General features: G+C 46.8%; 1 protein-coding gene across 7 annotated transcripts in view; it reads left to right on the top strand.

Annotated features, from left to right (window-relative positions):
• DNAH8 (dynein axonemal heavy chain 8) overlaps positions 1-19,112 on the top strand; it is a 10,041,960-nt gene that overhangs the window by 4,266,862 nt on the left and 5,755,986 nt on the right. For all 7 annotated transcript variants that reach the window (XM_078647354.1, XM_078647353.1, XM_078647356.1 and 4 more), the window contains 2 exons: positions 6,306-6,443; positions 11,801-12,041. In XM_078647354.1, coding sequence (XP_078503480.1) covers positions 6,306-6,443; positions 11,801-12,041 — 379 coding nt within the window. The remainder of the gene's footprint in view (positions 1-6,305; positions 6,444-11,800; positions 12,042-19,112) is intronic.

The following is a 19,112-nucleotide window of genomic DNA, read 5'->3' as shown; positions in this document are numbered from 1 at the left end:
AATGGGCGCTGTCTGGCGTGGGCTATCGAGCTGGTCTGCAGGTAGATGCATCCTGTCTGTTCTTACCGCAGAAAGGGCTCTGGACACTCCGGCACTGGGTACCTTAACCGGACCGAATGGACATTCACCACTGTCACTGCCCCTGTGTATACCTACCCCTGTGCGCTCCTCTATATCTGCGGCCACGTCTGGGCCTTCTGTGCTTTAAAGACCCGCATACAGCACTCTATACGGTAGCAGAGTACTGGCAGCAGGATAAGGGGCTGCTTCGGAGCAGCGTGCAGTGCACAGACACTATTTTTGTATTTCGAAGCGTTACAGAAGAAAGTCGTACATATTGAAGAAAATCATTGATTTGCAGGGAGGAACGTCCAAAGACGAAATTAGAGAGGAAAAAATAATATGATGAACAATATAAAAGGTAGTATATGGGCTTGAAAAAAACCTGTGAAACTCAAGCAGCTTCTGTTTAAACGCAGCTAAACACAAGTCTGTGTGTAACTACAGTGTATGCTGCTGCTAACACTGTGCCTATCCGTGTATGAAGTTTTCGCTCAGTAGCACATATATAGCAGCCTTACTAAGGGGTCGATTAGGATGGCGGACGGAAATGGGTACTGTCCGCCATGGTGGGGGAAATTTTACTCCCGGCTGCGCCGCGGAGATTCCGCGGTTGGGATTAGGATAATCATATCACGAAACTCCGACCGCGGCGGACGGATCATAACCAACACCGTCCGCGGTGGACGGAACACATCCAACTCCGTCCGCGGCGGACGGAGTCCAATGAACAACCACTGCCGCGGACGGAAATTTGACACGTTTTCCTATCCTGATATGGCGGACGGAGTATCCGCGGCAGGCGGACACGGAAAAGGCTTTTTCCGCCTACTCCAGGGCCGCGGTGGCTCTTCCGTCCGCCATCCTAATGAGCCCCATAGTCTGGTGTCGGGCTCAGTCCGATACTGAGGTGTTTAACCCCTTAAGGACGGCTCTGGAGTCACTACCAAGTTACACCACAGCAGCAAAAACAAACAAGGAGGAGGTCACAACCTGAGGATATGGCTTAACTGCTAGACCTGTTGACTTGGACGCGGGATAAGCAGTTCGAGTCTCGGCGGCGAAGTTCATCATACTCTGATTCTGAGCAAATCGCTTAATCCTCCCCGTACTAAAATTCCAATTAATGAGTCCCTTGTGATGCAACTGATGCTCGTGTAAAGCGCCCTGATGCCTTCGGGCCAAGTTCGCGCTGTAGAAAACTTCCCCCAAATAAAGAAGCTATTTTGTAGAAGTCCGATTCGAAGACGGAAATCTACGCACCCACCGGAAGTCAGGCAATGTCGCCTGTGACGGGGGCGGGGCCGCGTCCGGACCGAAAGAGGAGGCATACGTATCGCGGCCCGGGGCTCCTGTGAGCGGTGGAGAGCCCCGGGGCCGCCAGCAGCAGGTTAAGCGAGTTTTGCGGGGCTCCCTTGACCAAGAGGGAGCCCCGTGAAAGGAGCTGGCAAGAGCTGCAGCGGCGGAGTCCCCCGAGATTGGCCCGGTAAGTTAAAAAGGGCTGGGGGGGTCTTGGTGACCTTTAATGTGTGTCTGTGTGCGACGGGGGGGAGGGGGGGAGCACTCGTGTGTCTGTGTGCCTGCGCGTGTTTATGTGTGTGGGGGGGCTGTATGTGCGTGCGTGGGGCTGTATGTGCGTGCGTGCATGGGCGCTTGTGTGTGTGTCTGAGAGAATGCGCGACAGCAGCTGCCCACAGCGAGCGCGTTCGCGTGCGCGTGCTCGTTTCAAATCGCCTCCAAGGCGATGCACGCGGCCAGGATTGTCTCCTAAGTTGGCAGGATATGCCCAGACGTGGGTCCGTTGCTCACTCTACCACAGGATTCAAGATAACCTGGGTGATGCGGATTATGAATCTGAAACCGGTCCTAGAATGCTTGTTTTTGGTCTAGGGAAGACATGGCTTGGCATTTCGGACTGGACTGTTTCCATGAGGCATAGGGGAAGACTGATTTGCATATGGCCATGTCTGAACTGGGGTGGTGGAGTGAGCTAAAGAATGGTGTTGGATTAAACCCAGATCAGTTGACTGGGGGTGAGTGTTTGATTTGCTCAAATGCGCCGTCAATCATCCCCTGTGGTATCGCTTTGTTCGCCCTAAGTTGGCAGGGTATGCCCATACGTGGGTCCCTTGCTCACTCTACCACAGGATTCAAGATAGCATGGCTGACGAGGATTATGAATCCAAAACCGGTCCCAGGATGCTTGTTTCCGGTCCAGGGAAGACATGGCTTGGCAGTTCGGCCTGGACTGTTCCCATGAGGCACAGGGTCAGACTGATTTGCAAATGGCCATGTCTGAACTGGGGTGGCGGAGTGAGCTAAAGAATGGTGATGGATTAAACCCAGATCAGTTTACTGGGGATGAGTGTTTGATTTGCTCAAACGCTGCGTCCATCATCCCCTGTGGTATCGCTTTGTTCGCCCTAAGTTGGCAGGGTATGCCCAGACGTGGGTCCCTTGCTCACTCTACCACAGGTTTCAGGATAGCCTGGCAGATGAGGATTATGAATCCAAAACCGGTCCCAGGATGCCTGTTTCCAGTCCAATGGCTTGGCATTTCGGGCTGGACTGTTCCCATGAGGCATAGGGTCAGACTGATTTGCATATGACCATGTCTGAACTGGGGTGGTGGAGTGAGCTAAAGAATGGTGATGGATTAAACCCTGATCAGTTTACTGGGGGTGAGTGTTTGATTTGCTCAAACGCTCCGTCCATAATCCCCTTTGGTATTGCTTTGTTCACCCTAAATTGGCAGGGTATGCCCAGACGTGGGTCCCTTGCTCACTCTCCCACTGGATTCAAGATAGCCTGGCTGATGAGGATTATGAATCCGAAACCAGTCACAGGATGCCTGTTTCCAGTCCAGGGAAGACAAGGCTTGGCATTTCGGGCTGGACTGTTCCCATGAGGCATAGGGTCAGACTGATTTGCTTATGGCCATGTCTGAACTGGGTTGGTGGAGTGAGCTAAAGAATGGTGAGGGATTAAACCCAGACCAGTTGACTGGGGGTGAGTGTTTGATTTGCTCAAACACTCCGTCCATCATCCCCTTTGGTATCGCTTTGTTTGCCCTAGGTTGACAGGGTATGCCCAGACGTGGTTCCTTTGCTTACTCTACCACTGGATTCAAGAGAGCCTGGCTGATGAGGATCATGAACCCGAAACCGGTCCCAGGATGCTTGTTTCTGGTCCAGGGAAGATATGGCTTGGCCGTTCGGGCTAGACTGTTCCCATGAGGCACAGGGTCAGACTGATTTGCAAATGGCCATGTCTGAACTGGGGTGGCGGAGTGAGCTAAAGAATGGTGATGGATTAAACCCAGATCAGTTGACTGGGGGTGAGTGTTTTATTTGCTCAAACGCTCCGTCCATCATCCCCTTTGGTATTGCTTTATTGGTGACGGCGCCATTCTGTCTGGTCTATTGTCTACTTGCTGTGATAGGCTCGGCTGCCCCTCCCTTCACTGGGTGTGTTCCCCTTGGGGGGGCTTGCCTTTGCTCTACCTCTTCTCCTTGGAGTCTCTCGGTTGATCTTTTTCCTCAGGGCTCTTCTTCTTTGCCTAGGCCTTGGGCAGAGGTTTTGTTGCCTTGTATGAGCTTGGGGTGCTTTGGCCTCCTTCTCCTTGCCCTTGTTTTCTCTGCTGATTGAGGATGGGCTGCTTCTTCTCTTGTTTTTCCCACATCCCCTTTGGGGTCAGTGGTCTTCTGATTATAGGGATTCCCCTGGCCTGTGGGGACAGGGCTCCTTGTCCTGTCCTTGGAACTCGTCCCCTGTGGGACCCTCTGTTATGTCCAGGCTGGTGGGGTCCTCCCGCTTACCCTCCTTCCCCTTGGGTATGGCTAGGGTATCTATTCTACGTGAAGGAATCTGCGGCTAGTAGTCTCTATCAGATGTACGAGTTAATTACCTTCGGTAACAATGTATCTGGTAGGGACCATTCTAGCCGCATATTCCTTCACGGCCCGCCCTTCCTCCCCTGCGAGAACCTTTGGCTTGGTCTTCTGCACTCGCCTCCCTTTGGGTGGTACGTCTTCTGTGAGTGCTTTCTTTTCCTCTTTCTGACAGGATGTTCGTCCTGTTTACTTGTTCCTTTTCCTCTCCTGTGTGGCACATTGGGGGATGGGTTTATGGGAACTACTGTGCCCTTATGCTCTGCTTGCTCCAGGTTGGAGCCTATCCTTCAACCCGGCCCCCTCCCCTCCACCTCCCCCTTATTACAAGGGTCGTGGGGCCTCTGCTATCCTCTGGTTGAGGTCTTTTGGCTGTGCCTGTGCTCCTTGTACCTTGGGGGTTGTCACATTCTGTGATGGGGCCGTCTTGTAGTTTTGTCGCTCCTTGTTTGTCCCGGACTGGTTCCCCTTCATTGCTACATGTTATCATGACATTTTTACATATGTTCTTTGTCTCCAGGGGGGGCTATCTCCTTACTGGCAGGGTTGCTGCTCAGGGCTGGGCTATTTTCTTTATTTTTTTACCTGCCTTTGGGTACTACAGTGCCTGGTACTGCTATTTATGGTGTGCTCCTCACCATTCCTTTTTCCACTTTTTCCGCTATTTCGCACACTGTTCCTATACTCTCACAGTTTTGTCTGATGGCTCCTCATTGTGGCGCAGAAAAGTTCTCCGAAGAAAACAGATGTTGGCGCACCGGGTGGGACTTATGTGACCTTGCTGACGTCACGTACGCAGACAACGCCTGGGCGGAGTCGCGTGATGCCGTCCTCCAGGCACGCAGAGATGCTGTGTCAAAAACATGTCAGATCCAGTCTCACACCTGGGGATAATTCTACGTTAAGGAATCTGCGGCTAGAATCGTCTCTACCAGATACATTGTTACCGAAGGTAAGTAACTCGTATTTTAAGACACACAGCACATAGGACTGGGCTTTTTAAAACGGAATTTGCTACCCTATGTCCCACCCTGCTGTCTACGCTCATCCTCTGCCCACGATCTTATTGTTTCCAAGGTGAAACATTTTTCCTAGGGGGAGAGAAGCTTTCTGGTGGGTGCAACTAGGTTGTGGAACTCTCTCCCAACAAGATTTGAAACAGGAAACACATCTGTTAGCTTTTAGGAAAGGGCTAAAGACTTGGCTGTTCAGTCTTTAACCCCTACGCTGCGGGTGTTATTCCCCGGCTGTGCTGGGGGAGAGGGGGGGCGCACAGCGCCCCCATGCTCATGATGAGCTGAGCTCATCATGAGCTACGGCGCTACGGTGCTCATGACGAGCTGAGCTCGTCACAGGTGCATTGGCTCCCGTGGAACGCTCAGCACAGCGGGGGAATTCTCCCCGCACTTGAGCGTTCCACGGGCCATGACGAGCTGAGCTCGTCATGAGCACCAGAGCGCCGTGGCTCATGACGAGCTCAGCTCGTCATGAGCGTCGAAGAGGTTAAAGTGCCCACGAACCCCCTAGCCTAAATCCTGTCTTACTGAGCAAGCGCCTTGACACCCTCGGGTGAATGTTTCCCGCTCTATAAATAGCTGTTTCATTTAATTTCATTTCATTTCAAGTTAAGGAATCTGCAGCTAGACTGTGTCTCTACCAGATACATCGTTACCAAAGGTAAGTAACTTGTTCGTTACTAATTTAATTCACTATGCCTCATATTCTTTCTGCCATTGATCATATTTGTTTTGCTACATGATATACGGATTCTGGGATGTATTGTTTTGAAAAAATGCTTTATTCATTCTGTCACTTGCGTTTACTTTGCCACGTTTACACATTTCATGAGATGTCACATATGCATCTCTATTTTGAGATGAAAGGCTTCACATAAAATGTGCATGTGCTTGGAAATGTTTTATTTTTTATTAATTCAGTGAGCCACGGTGAAAAACTATGCTTACAAGATCCTCATTAGGGAAGTCCATACTTCGCAACACGCAAGTGAGGTACATTGCTTTTCTAGTTATACCTGTTAGTCATTTCAGATTTATCATTATATTTTTTTATCCAGTCTCCCTCATTCCTAACAAGAGAAATATTCAGGATGGTGGATGGTTGCAGAAATACATAGCTGCTAAATATGCAATAATAGCTACATTTTATAAGTCACAAGGTGCACATACTACTGCATATTGTCAGTACTGTAATCATTTGTAGCTAAATAAACATATGTTCAAATCTGCTTTATCCTCTGTAAAAGGCACTTATTCTTGATGTCCTTTTCATTTTGTCTTTCTTATGTTCCACACACACTATTTTTTGTATTCAGCCATTATCTTCTACGTCTTTTAGGAAGGAGCTTGGATTGCTTCAGAAACTGTACAGCTTATATGATGCGGTAATGACTAACATTAGTGGATATTTCGATATGCTTTGGACAGAAGTGGATATTGAAAAGATCAATGCAGAATTGCAGGAGTTTCAAAACAGGTGCATTTTTTACATACTATTGGCTATATTTGCAACAACATGTCTCTCCGCGTGCTCCGCCTCTGATTACCGCAATGCATGCCCCACTTGCCTTTCCCCTCTTCCCCAAAACCTTTAAACATTAACGTTTTTTAAAAATAATTTTTCATTAAGTTTTCAGAAAAAGAGAACATATAATAATCAAATGAACACATTATGAATAAAATATAATAATGAATTAAAAGAGTAAAATATGAGCAGAAAATTCAAAAGAGGAGAAGAGAGGAAAAAGAATTGAGCGAAGAAGGAAAAAGGGAAAAGGTAGAGATATGAAGGAGAAGAAGAAAAGAGATATAAAGGAGATGAAGAAAAGAAAGGAAGAGAGAAAAAAGAGGAATAAAGAGAATTAAAGATTAAGAAAGAGTAAGAAATTAAGATGCAGGTGCATGTGTAGAAAGATAGGAAATTAAGGGTAGCCAAAGTAGGTCGGATTTAATTTTCTGAAAGAGGATAAGGGAAAAAATAGTAGCAATTCTTTGTTCATCGCAAAAATGTTCCACCAAGTTAATAATGATAATTTAGAGTAATCTTTCCAACAGGACAGAATCACTTTAAATGCTATAGCAATGAATAAATCAAACCACAAAGTAACATGATTAGAAATATCAAAATCAGGGGAGGAGGAACCTAGAAAAACATTTTGCATTGTTAATGGAAAATTACATTGACATATTATCATACATTTAGGCCAAATAGATTGCCAGTACTTTAAAACATTTGAACAATTATAAAGTTGATGAAGTAAAGTCCCAGTAGATTCCAAACAAGACCAACAAAGGGATGAGGAAGTAGGTGAATACTTGGATGTATGAACAGGGGTGATGACAGCTCTACTATAAATAAAGTAAAGGGATTGAGTAATACGTGCAGCAATAAAAGTTTTTAAAAACTTGAGCCATACTTTATCCCAAGAGGAGATAGGGAGTGTCATAGATAAGTCTGTTTCCCAGAGTAATTCGACAGAGGATTTCGGTCGTTCCGTAACATGAGATAACAACAACTTATAAATAAAGGCAGCCTTAGGCCTATGTTTTTTTGAAAAACACTACATAACGGTGAGGATGAAGTGAGTAAAGGAGAGGCTAAAGGGAAATTATTGGAAGATAAATAAGACTGCAAAGCTGTTGATATTAAAAGATATTCATTAAGAAATGAATCAGGTAAATTATATTGTGACTGTATATCCTGAAAGGGAATAACAGAATTATGTTGGATTAATTGATGGATAAAAATAATTCCCTTCTCCTTTCAATACTCACCTCTGCTCCCATCCAACTACAGACCCATAAGTCTTATCGACGTCCCTCAGAAGATCTTTGCGAGACTTATCTTGGACCGGTTACAGGACTGGATGGAGGAGTTTACAATACTTAGCCCCTATCAGGCGGGGTTTAGGAAGAATACCTCCACGATGGACCAAATCTTTCGACTAGTGCTTCTGCACTAGAAAACGGTGTGTATAGAGGGTGGCAGCCTCTATATGGTATTCGTCGACCTTCGCTCCGCCTTTGACCTTGTACCCAGGGGAAAACTCTAGAGTGTCCTCCTCGAGCTGGGCATCCCCATTCAACTCCTTTCGGTCTTGATGAGGCTGCATGAGGCTAACTTTGCCCAAGTTAGATGCGGGAAGACCGGTGAACTGACATCTAGATTTCCCGTTGACCGGGGGGTAAAGCAGGGCTGTGTGCTCGCGCCGACCCTGTTCTACCTCTATTTCAATGGGGTAATCGTGCATCTAAATGGAGTTCAGAACAATGAAGCGCCTGAGCTAGCCGGGAACAGGGTTCCGGCGATAATGTTCGCCGACGATACCCTCTTGCTCTCCAGATCCCCAATGGGCATCCAGCGAACACTGGATGGTTTTGTAGAATTCTGTATTGCTCAGGATTGGAGATCAACTCGCTTAAAACAAAATTCATGATCTTCAATCCGCCTAGAACTACAAGACCTAACTCTACCCTGGGCAAAACGAGATTGGAAAGGGTAAGCACTTTTGTTTACCTGGGGGTCACGATTAATGAGAGCTTGTCGTGGGCCTCCCAGCTAACCAAATCACAACTAAAACTTGCCCAACGGGTGGAATTCTCAGACTATCCAATGTGTCAACGATAAAACCAGTTGGACCCCGGCTGGAGGTCTATAAATCACAAGCTAGTGGTGCTAGCATGTATGGTGGCGAATTATGGGGACATTGTAATAAAACCAAAATCACTAGGGTCGAGAACAAATTTTTTAAGAAACTTGTTAACCCTTCCTCCCAGTACCCCGCTTCTTTCACTAAGATTTGACATGGGGATTGGGTCAATTGATGAGGAGCTAGCCTTAAAACCATTAAGGTACTGGCGCCGGCTCTGGGTCACACCTGAGCTGATTAATTACAGACAGGAGCTCAGAGAAATATTTACTTGCACGAGCGCATGTAAAATCCCCTGGCTCACCTTTATTAAGAAGGAATTTACAAGGTTGGGATTTTCTGTCTTATGGGCTGATCCTGAGAGGGGCTTCAAAGAGATTTCGAGCACCATGCTTGCGAAGGCATTTCGTGCTGAGAACCTGAATGTGGCTCTGTGCAATCCCAAAAATGTCTCTAGAACTGCTTCTTTCCTTATGGTTACTCATACCACTTCGAACGATTCATAGATGACATTTACCCTGTCTTAGCCAGAAAATTGTACGTACAATGGAGGCATGGAGTTTTACCTGTACGAGCTTTTACTAGTAATTGGTCTACTCCTGCCCCGAAAAAATGTCCTTTCTGTGAATGTGATAGCGAATCGGAGATACATATCTTCTTTTTTTGTCCTGCATATCATAAACCCAGGAAGCACTGGCTCGTTCCCTTGTGTAAAAATCTTGGTTTCCGGCATTCTACACATGCACTTAGAGTATTAAAGACTGACACATCCGGACCCATTGTTTTTACTGTTTCGCATTATCTGGCAGCCATGTGGCGTATCCGCATAGTTTTAATTACACATGGTTAAGTTTGGCATACTAGTCAAGTGACCAATCCTGCTTTGTTTAGTGTTTTTATCAGAAACGTATTTATTGCTCTAGTTTTTTAATGTGATCTGTAAAGTCTTTTGCTATGGCTAACTGTGAATGTTATTTAACTGTATTATTGCTATACGTTTTTATGTGTGCTTTTATGGTATCTTACCGAAATAAAGATTTTTATGATGACAATATTTCATCAATATCACAGTTAAAATAATCACAAATATCTCAAACCATATGCATGTCCATCTATACAAATAAAAATACTGTAACCATAGGGTTGTCGACGCAGCGTTTCCGTGGATGAAATTAAATAAGGCCACCTTCTTCAGGACTATTTATGACAACAGTGATCTGTTTGTTTTACACAGACTGAGTTAATTCGGGGATTCTGAGTCACAATATATATCTTAACTTGGGGACTGAATCATCACCCCACTGGAATTATTTATTGCTTCCGTAGTCTCATCTGATTAAACCAATTCATGCTTACCAATTATTTCCTTTCTTTATGGTGTGCTACCTTTATGCTACACTGTGGTCAATACCTGTGAGATGATTAACCAGTGGTTGCCATATATATGTTTTTTCGTTTTTAACAATCAAAAACTTGAGTAACATCTCATCTTTCATTAGATAACATCATTAGGTAGTTGCCATATTACTTGAAAGTGTCGGCAGTGTTAAGCCAGGTTGCACATTAAATTCCCAGAGTTTAGTGTATTGTTTATTTAATTGAATGTATGTATTTATATATTTCGGTACTTTGCATTTTGATTTAAATCAATAAAAACACGATAGCAAAAAATACAATTGGAAAATTGGCAAAGCACAGATGCCAATGGCTCTTTTGTAAGCAAGAAATGGCCCGCCTACGTGCTGAATGAGTAGTTAAATATAGACATGGTCACGGTTCAATGGACTAATAGTGCCTCTGGCCTTATATGCCATTGATATCTATACCTCTGACTTAGAGGACGGATATTTTACGATAAACCGAAAAGCAAAAGATCACGAGATACCAGTCTCTGTTTAGTGCATGCTTATTCAGTTCGGGAAGTAATGAGTGCAGGGTGAGTACGTAACTACATGATATATAACTCATTTACAAAATTAGTGCATCGGCAGTTTGCGTGTGACAGAACCAGGAAGGGACTTAGGGAGTACTTTGAAATATTAACACAAGCAAATAAACAACAGGATAACAGTATTGGATCTATTGAAGACAAATGCTGAGTTTGAATGCTGAGTAGATATTTTGCTGTATAATACCCTCATGAAGAAAGTAAATAAGTAAAAGTAAATACATACCATTCAGCATAATACTTCACCAAGAAAGCCCTGACAGCGAAGGTGCGCTATACAAGAAGTTCGAACATGAAGTAATACACCTTACATTATATGATCTAATAACAATATGCTAAAATATACATGTGAATATGGGTACATGAGCTAAATGTCGTGCTTTTCTGTAAATATTCGCAATAGCTTTGGTAAAAGATTAAGGGACATATGTAGGAAGGCCGGAATTCGCAGAATTCCTGCGTTTGCGAATCGCAAACGGCGTTTTGGTATGTAGGGGCCACATAGCAAAATAAGGAATCGCAAAAATTGTGATTCCTTATTTTGTTGAAGCATTTAAGGAATCGCAATTTTGCAGTTCCTTAAATGCTATGTAGGGGTGCCTTGCAAATTGCGATTTTGGCTTAAGGAATCGCAAAATACCACCTACTCCAAGTAGATGGTATTTTGCGATTTCCTGTCAAAATGCATTTTTTTTTAATTTTCCATGTGGCGCACATACATGCCCTAAGGGCATGTCTGTGCGCCACATGTATTTACAGGCACATTCCAGGGGTGCAACAGGTGTCCTTTGGACACCCTGGCACCCTTGGAATTGCGATTCTCAAATTGCGATTTTCTCATAGAAAATCGCAATTTGAGAATGTATCCCCATTCATTCCTATGGGCCTCTAGGCCCATATGAATGAATGAGACACTCATTCCTTAATTGCGACTCGCAATTTGCTAATCGCAATTAAGGAATTTTAGAGATTCGCAAAAAATTGCGATTTATTACCTACATTCCATTTTGCAATTCTCAAATAGCGATTCCTTAAAAATCGCTATTTGAGAATCGCAAAATGTAAATTACCTAAATATGCCCCAAACTATGTTTTATCTTTCGCACTCATAAATATTGTTGGCACTCACAGTTTGAAACCAAATGAAAATAACATTGTTTCCAGGAATGTATTTGTATCCTTATAAGCTATTCACTCTCGAACAGGCTTTTAATGTGTTTCCTCTTGCTTTAAAAGGTGCAAAAAGCTTCCTAAAGGGCTTAAAGAATGGCAAGCATTTTTAGATCTGAAAAAACGGATCGATGACTTCAGCGAGTCATGCCCCCTTTTGGAAATGATGACAAACAAGTCCATGAAAACACGTCACTGGAATCGTATATCTGAATTGACAGGTCATAAATTGGATGTCGAATCAGAATCTTTCAGTTTACAAAACATAATGGAGGCCCCGCTTCTTAAATATAAGGATGATATAGAGGTAAGCTGTAACATTTTTATTCACAATTTAAACTATATCCTCTTTGAAATGTTAGGTAAAATTGAACTATCGCTTTAAATACGACTGTACAGTGGAGTAATATAAACAGTAAACATAGCTCCATAATAAGGTTATATATGTACTCAGGAAAATGTAGGTTTGAGTGTTACTTACTGGCCTGCAGGATTTGACTGGGACAGAAAATAGATCCGGGCACCAAAATAAAAGTTGCCTCGATTAGCGAATCAGATAGCTTGAAAAAGTTGCCCACCTTTTAAATTGGCCAGTTTTGAACTTTTAGAGCGACACGTTGCATAGGTGTTTTTTAAGGTAACGGAGAACGTTTGCATTTGTACCTGCTACCGGAAATGTTTGAAGTAATATCAGGAAAATGAGCAGGAAAAACCAGTGCACCAGACCACAAAAGACTCACAAACCTCCAGAAAAACAGCCCACACACTGACCTATTAGACCATCCCTTCAGGCACTGCCTGATTGCACTGTAGGCCAGTCCGACCCGTCTGGCCCTATTCTAACCGCATCATCTTGTAGTGGTGTTGTGAACCAACCCTCCCCCCACTACTCCCTGTGATTTAGCAGCTCAAGTTGGGGTAGCCACTAAAAGCTTATTAACTTTATAATGTAAGGAAATTAAATTAAATATGAATTTATAAAGCTCATTAAACCCTTTAATGGCCTCTGAAGGTCTGCAGACAAAATCTAATAAAACGCTTTCAGAGAAAAGCATATCTGAAAGAAACAGTTAGTTATAGATTCCTTACCTTAGAATTACCCCCAGACGTGAGACTGGAATCGGAGAATTTTTGTCAGCAGTACCCCTGTGCGTCGAAAGGTGGCGTTGGTCGGCTCTGAGTTCGTCGTTGGCATTGTGGTCATCTGGATGGCGTTGCGGTAGCTACTTAGACGCCACCCTTGTGCGCTGACTTCAGTTCTTTCTTTTTTCACACCAGGAAACGCAGATCTGGAGAGAGCGGTAACTCCAGTCACTTTTTGACTGATTTTTTCTTGACTTTTATCGACCTTGTTTGTGAGTCCATCGACTCCTGGTGTATGAGGGATGCCCGGCTTCAAGGCTTGCGGGTACTGAAACCGACTGATGTCGGTGACCGTGTGTGCCCCTTCTGCCTGGAGCGCGACCACAACCCCAAGTCATGCTCTGGCTGCCAGACCATGGCCCCGAAGTCTTTGTGGGAGGGGACCTGAAAGGTTCTCGTGGCCTGGCAATTCGGCTCCGCACCTCTTGAGGTCCCGGTCTCGTGGGAGGTTGAGCCACCATCATTCTTCTTCTAAGTCTTCGCACTCGGGCCAGGTAAGTCGAAGCACAAGAAGAAGTCCAAGAAGCGTCATCTCTCTTCAACTTCTCCCAATCTGTTGGCCGGCGGTACGAGGGATGTCAGTGTGCATCTCCCGCGGCTTATGCGTGCGGAGCCCAAAGGGTCGACTCGGGGTTTTCCCCCTTTCCGGGACTTAGAGTGACCCCTGCCCAGCTTCATCAATTTTAAGAGGTGATGCACGCCATATTTTGGAAGCTTGACTCTGCCGGCGTGCCTTTGGGCCCTGCGGACTCAGCTGGGGGCCTTGGGCCTTCAATGCCCACGGATCCGGCCTTGGCTCCGCGGGGTCCCCTTGGATCCAGGCTTGGATTTGGATCAGGGCCGGTCGACCTTATTAGAACTTCCCTGGCGCCGACTCTACCGGCACCAAGTCTGTAGCCGGCGTTGTCTGTGTCCCCAGATGACGTTGGCCTCGGCCTCCACCTCGAGGTAGACACAGAGCCGGACCGGCGTCGACCGATGCCGAATCAGGCACCAACGGGATCTTTTGTGCCCCTGTTCTACCCCGGCTTTTTGAGACCAGATTGGCAGCCAGAAGAGGGTGAGGAGTACTGAGAGGGGTCTGGAGACGCTTTAACTGACCAGATATGTTATGAACTGGACTGGAGAGAGGAACTGGAGGAAGTCAGTGGTCTGGATACCTCACGAGACCTTGGCATGTTGTCTCCTCCTACTGTAGCTACGGAGTAGGGAGCGGAGTATGTAGTGGTGTTCCATAGGGCAGCCGAGGCTCTCAGCCTTGAGCTACCTACGGTGGCAGCCAGGACTAACCTCCTGATAGAGGTGCTTAAACCGGCAGCGAGCTCTTTGGAGCCTCTGCTGCCGTTAAATGAAGCCCTGACAGACATCCTTTTGGGCACCTGGTCCAGGCCCAATACAGGGGCTCCTGTGGATAGGTTGATTACCCAACACCACCGCCCGGCCCTGGGCGACCAGACTTTCCTCTCCCAACACCCATCCCCTGAGAGCTTGGTGGTCTAAGCCTCCACTTCCAAAGGCATATTCCCTAATGCTCCACCTGATAGGGAATCCCAAAAAATATGTTTTTTCCTCCAGCTTGGACCAGAGGAGGCCCGGGCTGTACTCTCCCAAGCTGTGGCTGTAGGCAGAGACGCAGCAGAGTTTACCATCCGCTGTGAGCTGGATACCGCCGACTCACTAGGCAGGACGATTTCCACGTAGGTAGCCCTTCGACACTACGCCTGGTTGAGGTCAACTGGTTTTTCAGGAGATTTCCAATCCACTGTTTTGGACAAGCCCTTTGATGGCCTTCACCTATTCGGTGACAAGGCAGACAACGCGCTGGAGTGCCTTAACGACTCTTGGGCTATGGCCAGGTCCTTGGACCTCTCCACCACCCGTCCTGCACAGTCTGCCTTTCGCCCCTTTCGTGGCTACGGATGGGGTGCCCTGGTACGTCCTGCCCAGAGCCACAGGTCAGCGCAAACTGTTTAACCTCAGGGCCGCCGGGGATGTGGGAACTACCGCCGTGGCTCTGCGGCTCAGCGGGCCGGCCAGTCCACCAAAGCCCCCTCTGCACCAGCCTCCAAACTTTCCTAGTCTGACCTTTTAGGGCCCCCAAATGCAAGTGGGTGATAGGATTCACCATCACCTCCCCTACTGACGCACCATCACGTCAGACAGGTGGGTTTTGCAAATAATACAAAGGGGCTACTCCCTCCCCTTCGAGACTACCTCTGCCGCCATGCCACCTCAGTACCATCGCATGTCGGAGGATCATCTGGCCCTTCTCCAACAGGAAGTTTCGGCACTCCTGGCCAAGGGAGCGAGTTAATGTCCCAGAAGTAGGTCGTAGTTGCTATTCCCACTACTTTCTGGTGCCCAAGAAGGACAACGGCATGCGTCCTATCTTGGATCTCTGGAATGTCAACCACTTCCTCCAGAAGGAGAAGTCCAAAATGTTGACGCTGGCTCAGGTCATGTCTGCCCTAGACACTGGAGACTGGATGGTAGCGTTGGACTTGCAGGTCACTTGTTTTCACATCCTTGTCCTGCTGGCCCACCAGCATTACCTGCGGTTCATGGTAGGCCAGAAGCACTTTCAGTTTACTGTGCTCCCCTTTGGCCTCGGGTGTTCACGAAAGTGATGGCGGTGGTCCATGCTCATCTGCACAGATCAGAGTTTCCAGTGTTCCCCTATCTCAAAGACTGACTGTTGAAGCCGGGCTCGCCCCAGGCTGTCGTCTCTCACCTCCAGACTACGGACAACCTCCTGCATTCGCTGGGGTTCTTTACATGCCGAAGTCACACCTGACTCTCTCTCAGAAGCTCCTTTTCATCTGAGCGGTTCTGGACACGACGTAGTTTTGGGTCTATGCTCCTGAACATCGAGACTGGGATTGTTGGGCTGATTTCGATCTTTCAACCTCTATCCCGGTTTTCGCTCAGAATGACTCCGAGACTGCTGGGCTTCATGGTCTCCTGCATTCTGCTGGTGGATCATGCCAGGTGGCATATGCGGGCTCTGCAGTGGGACCTGAAGTTCCAGTGGCATAGCATTAGGGGAATCTGTCCGATTGCGTCCAGATTTCGAAGGGCACTGCACAACAAATGCAGTGGTGGCTAACGAACCGAAATTGGGTGTTATGGCAGATCCCTCTCCCTTCCCTTACCGGAGTTCACAGTGGTGACAGATGTATCACTGCTGGGATAGGGCGCCACATGAGAGAGGCGGAGATCAGAGGCCTCTGGTCTCTGACGGAGCCGTGCTCCACATCAGCCTTCTGAGCGTCGGGTGATCCGTCTTGCACTAAAGGCATTCCTTCCCTCGGTCCGGGGAAGAGTGGTGCAGGTGTTCACAGACAACACCACCACCATGTGGTACTGCAACAAACAGGGTGGGTGGGGTCGTGGACCCTATGTCAAGAGGCTCTCCCTACCTGGACATGGCTGGAACATCAGGGCATATCCCTGGTGGTTCAACACCTGGCAGGTTCGCTGAACCCCAGGACGGGCAAAATCAGCCGCGGGTGCATGATGGATCACGAATGGCATCTTCACTCCGAGGTGGCGCAAGGTCTCTTTCAGCAGTGGGGAGACCCTTGGTTAGATCTATTTGCCACTGAAGAGAATGTGCAATGTCAGCAGTTCTGCACGTTGGAATTTCCAAGGCGGCACACACTAGACGACGCTTTTCATCGCAAGTGGAGTTGGGGTCTTCTATACACCTTTCCGCCTATACCACTTCTGCCCAGAGAGGTGAACAAGATCAAGCGCAACCGGGCCCAAGTCATCCTTGTGGCTCCGGATTGGGCACAAAGAGTCTGGTATCTCGAACTATTGCACATGGCCATCGATCCTCCGATCTGACTTCCTCTTCAGGAGGATCTTCTGTCGCAGCAGCAGGGGGCGATCCTCCAACCGAACCTATCCATCCTCCACCTCCTTGCGTGGAGATTGAGCGGCGACAGTTGACAGCCTTCTATCTTCCTCCCGAACTCTGTGATGTTATCTTGGCAGCAAGGCGTCCCTCCACTAAGATGGTATACACCTGCAGATGGAACAAATTTGTGGCATGATGCACAGCAAAGGCTGTGGATCGCCTTTCTCCCCCTCTTTCCGAAGTTCTCTTGTTCCTTCTTTCTTTGGCCCAGCAGGGCTCTGCTCTGGGCACTCTTAAAGGCTATCTTTCTGCCATTTCAGCCTTCCTTAGGCTTCCTGATCCGCCTTCTCTTTTCAATTCCCCTGTTGTAAATCGTTTCCTTAAGGGCATTAGTCATCTTTTTCCTCCAGTTCTCTTCGTAATGCCCCAGTGGGACTTGAACTTGGTTCTTACATTTCTTATGTGCGCTCCCTTTGAGCCGCTACATAACTGTCCTCTCAGGCTTCTAACTTTGAAGACTGCCTTTCTGGTGGCCATCACTTCTGCGTGCAGGGTGAGTGAGGTATAAGCTCTTTTTTCCCAGCCTCCCTTTCTGGTAGTTCATCTGGACAAGGTCGTCCTTAGAATTAGACCTTCTTTTCTTCCCAAGGTGGTTACTTCTTTCCACATTGTCCAAACCATCTCTTTGCCTACCTTCTTTCCGCCTCTGCATCCTTCAAAAGAGGAAGAGAGGCTCCGCCGTCTGGATCCAAAACATGCCCTTTCCTTCTACTTGGATCGCACCAAACAATTCCGGGTGGATGACCAGCTCATTGTTGGTTACTTGGGTGCTAAGAAAGGTCGGGCTGTGAACAAATGGACCATCTTCAGGTGGGTCGTTCTGTGCATCAAAGCTTGCTTTTCTTTGGCAAAGAAGGAGTCTCCAGTGGGACTGCACGCCCATTCTACCAGGGCGATGGCAGCTGCCACTGCTCTGGGACGAGGAGTCCCCTTTAATGACATCAGTCAGGCAGCTACGTGGGCATCGCTGCACATGTTCACCGAACACTACTGCCTGGACCGCCAAGTCCGCAGAGATGGCTTCTTTGGCCAATCTGTTCTCCAGGGCTTTCTGGTGTGAACTTAGTTCGCAGACCCACATTTGGGGTTGGTATTGCTGGGGTATCTATTCTAAGGTAAGGAATCTATAACTAACTGTTTCTTTCAGACGAACAAGTTACTTACCTTCGGTAACGATATAGCTGTAAGAAACATAGGTTAGTTATAGATTCCTTACCACCCCACCTATCCTCCCCATTCTGCAAACTGATTTCTAGGGTTAAGAACTTCCTTTCAGGGCCATAGTTTTGTGTACCAGTGGTCAGTGTCTTCCATGGCTCTGCACTTCATGCGTGGAAAGTCGTGTACAGAACTGAAGGCAGTGTGCGTGGGCGGCATCTAAGTAGCTCTAGCGACGTCATCCCGACAACCACAACGCCAACGGCGAATGCGGACTCGACGGATGCCACCTTTTGATTTGCAAGGGTACTCCTGACGAAAATTCTCCAGATCCAGTCTGACGCCTGGGGGTAATTCTAAGGTAAGGAATCTATAACTAACCTATGTTTATTACAGATATATCGTTACTGAAGGTAAGTCACTTGTTCGGCAGGGCTAAGAAGTGGTGGTCTAGCACTATGTGAGCCACATCAAGAAAAGGAGATAGAGAAAGAAATGATGCAAACACAGAAAAAAGTACAAAAGAAGCAAAAAATTGTGTTGAAGAAAGAAAGGCAATTAAGAAAAAGTATGTGAAAAGAAAAATTGTGGGAGTTAGAAACAGGACAGGAGGAAGGTGAGAATGAAGAAACGGTGAAAGCAATGAAAGGGGCAAATAAGAAAGGAATTATGAAAGGAAAGAAAGATGAAAGACAAAATGATAGAAATAGTTGGTGATATGAAAACACAGACAGTTCAAGGATAGATGGGTGAAAGAAAGCATCAGCTTGTGAATGGATGCAAGAAAGGTGGAGAGGACTGATGGAAGGATAGCTAGGCAGATAGAAAGCTATACAGAAGAGTGAAAGGCTGGATGTCTGGTACAGTCAAAGGATGACATATCTTTGTGTAAAGTGCTGGTCACTGGATGGATGGACTGACAAATGGAAAGGTAAAAGGTGAACTAATGGGCAAAAGGATTGATGAATATATGAACAGATGGTTGAACAGAGTTTCGATGGATGCTTAGAATAATGAAAGGATGGCTAGAAGGGTGGAAAGGTTGATGAATGGGTGAAAGGGTGGCAGGATTGATGGACAGATTAGTGGATGTAAGGGTGAAGGGAAGTATTATAGGAAAGGTCGAACTTACTATTTTCCTCAATTGGGCCCTCA

This window comes from Lissotriton helveticus, chromosome 6 (genome assembly GCF_964261635.1).
Source record: "Lissotriton helveticus chromosome 6, aLisHel1.1, whole genome shotgun sequence".
NCBI lineage: Eukaryota > Metazoa > Chordata > Amphibia > Caudata > Salamandridae > Lissotriton > Lissotriton helveticus.
The sequence above is the reverse complement of the archived record's forward strand: the minus strand, read 5'-3'. Positions and strand labels throughout refer to the sequence as shown.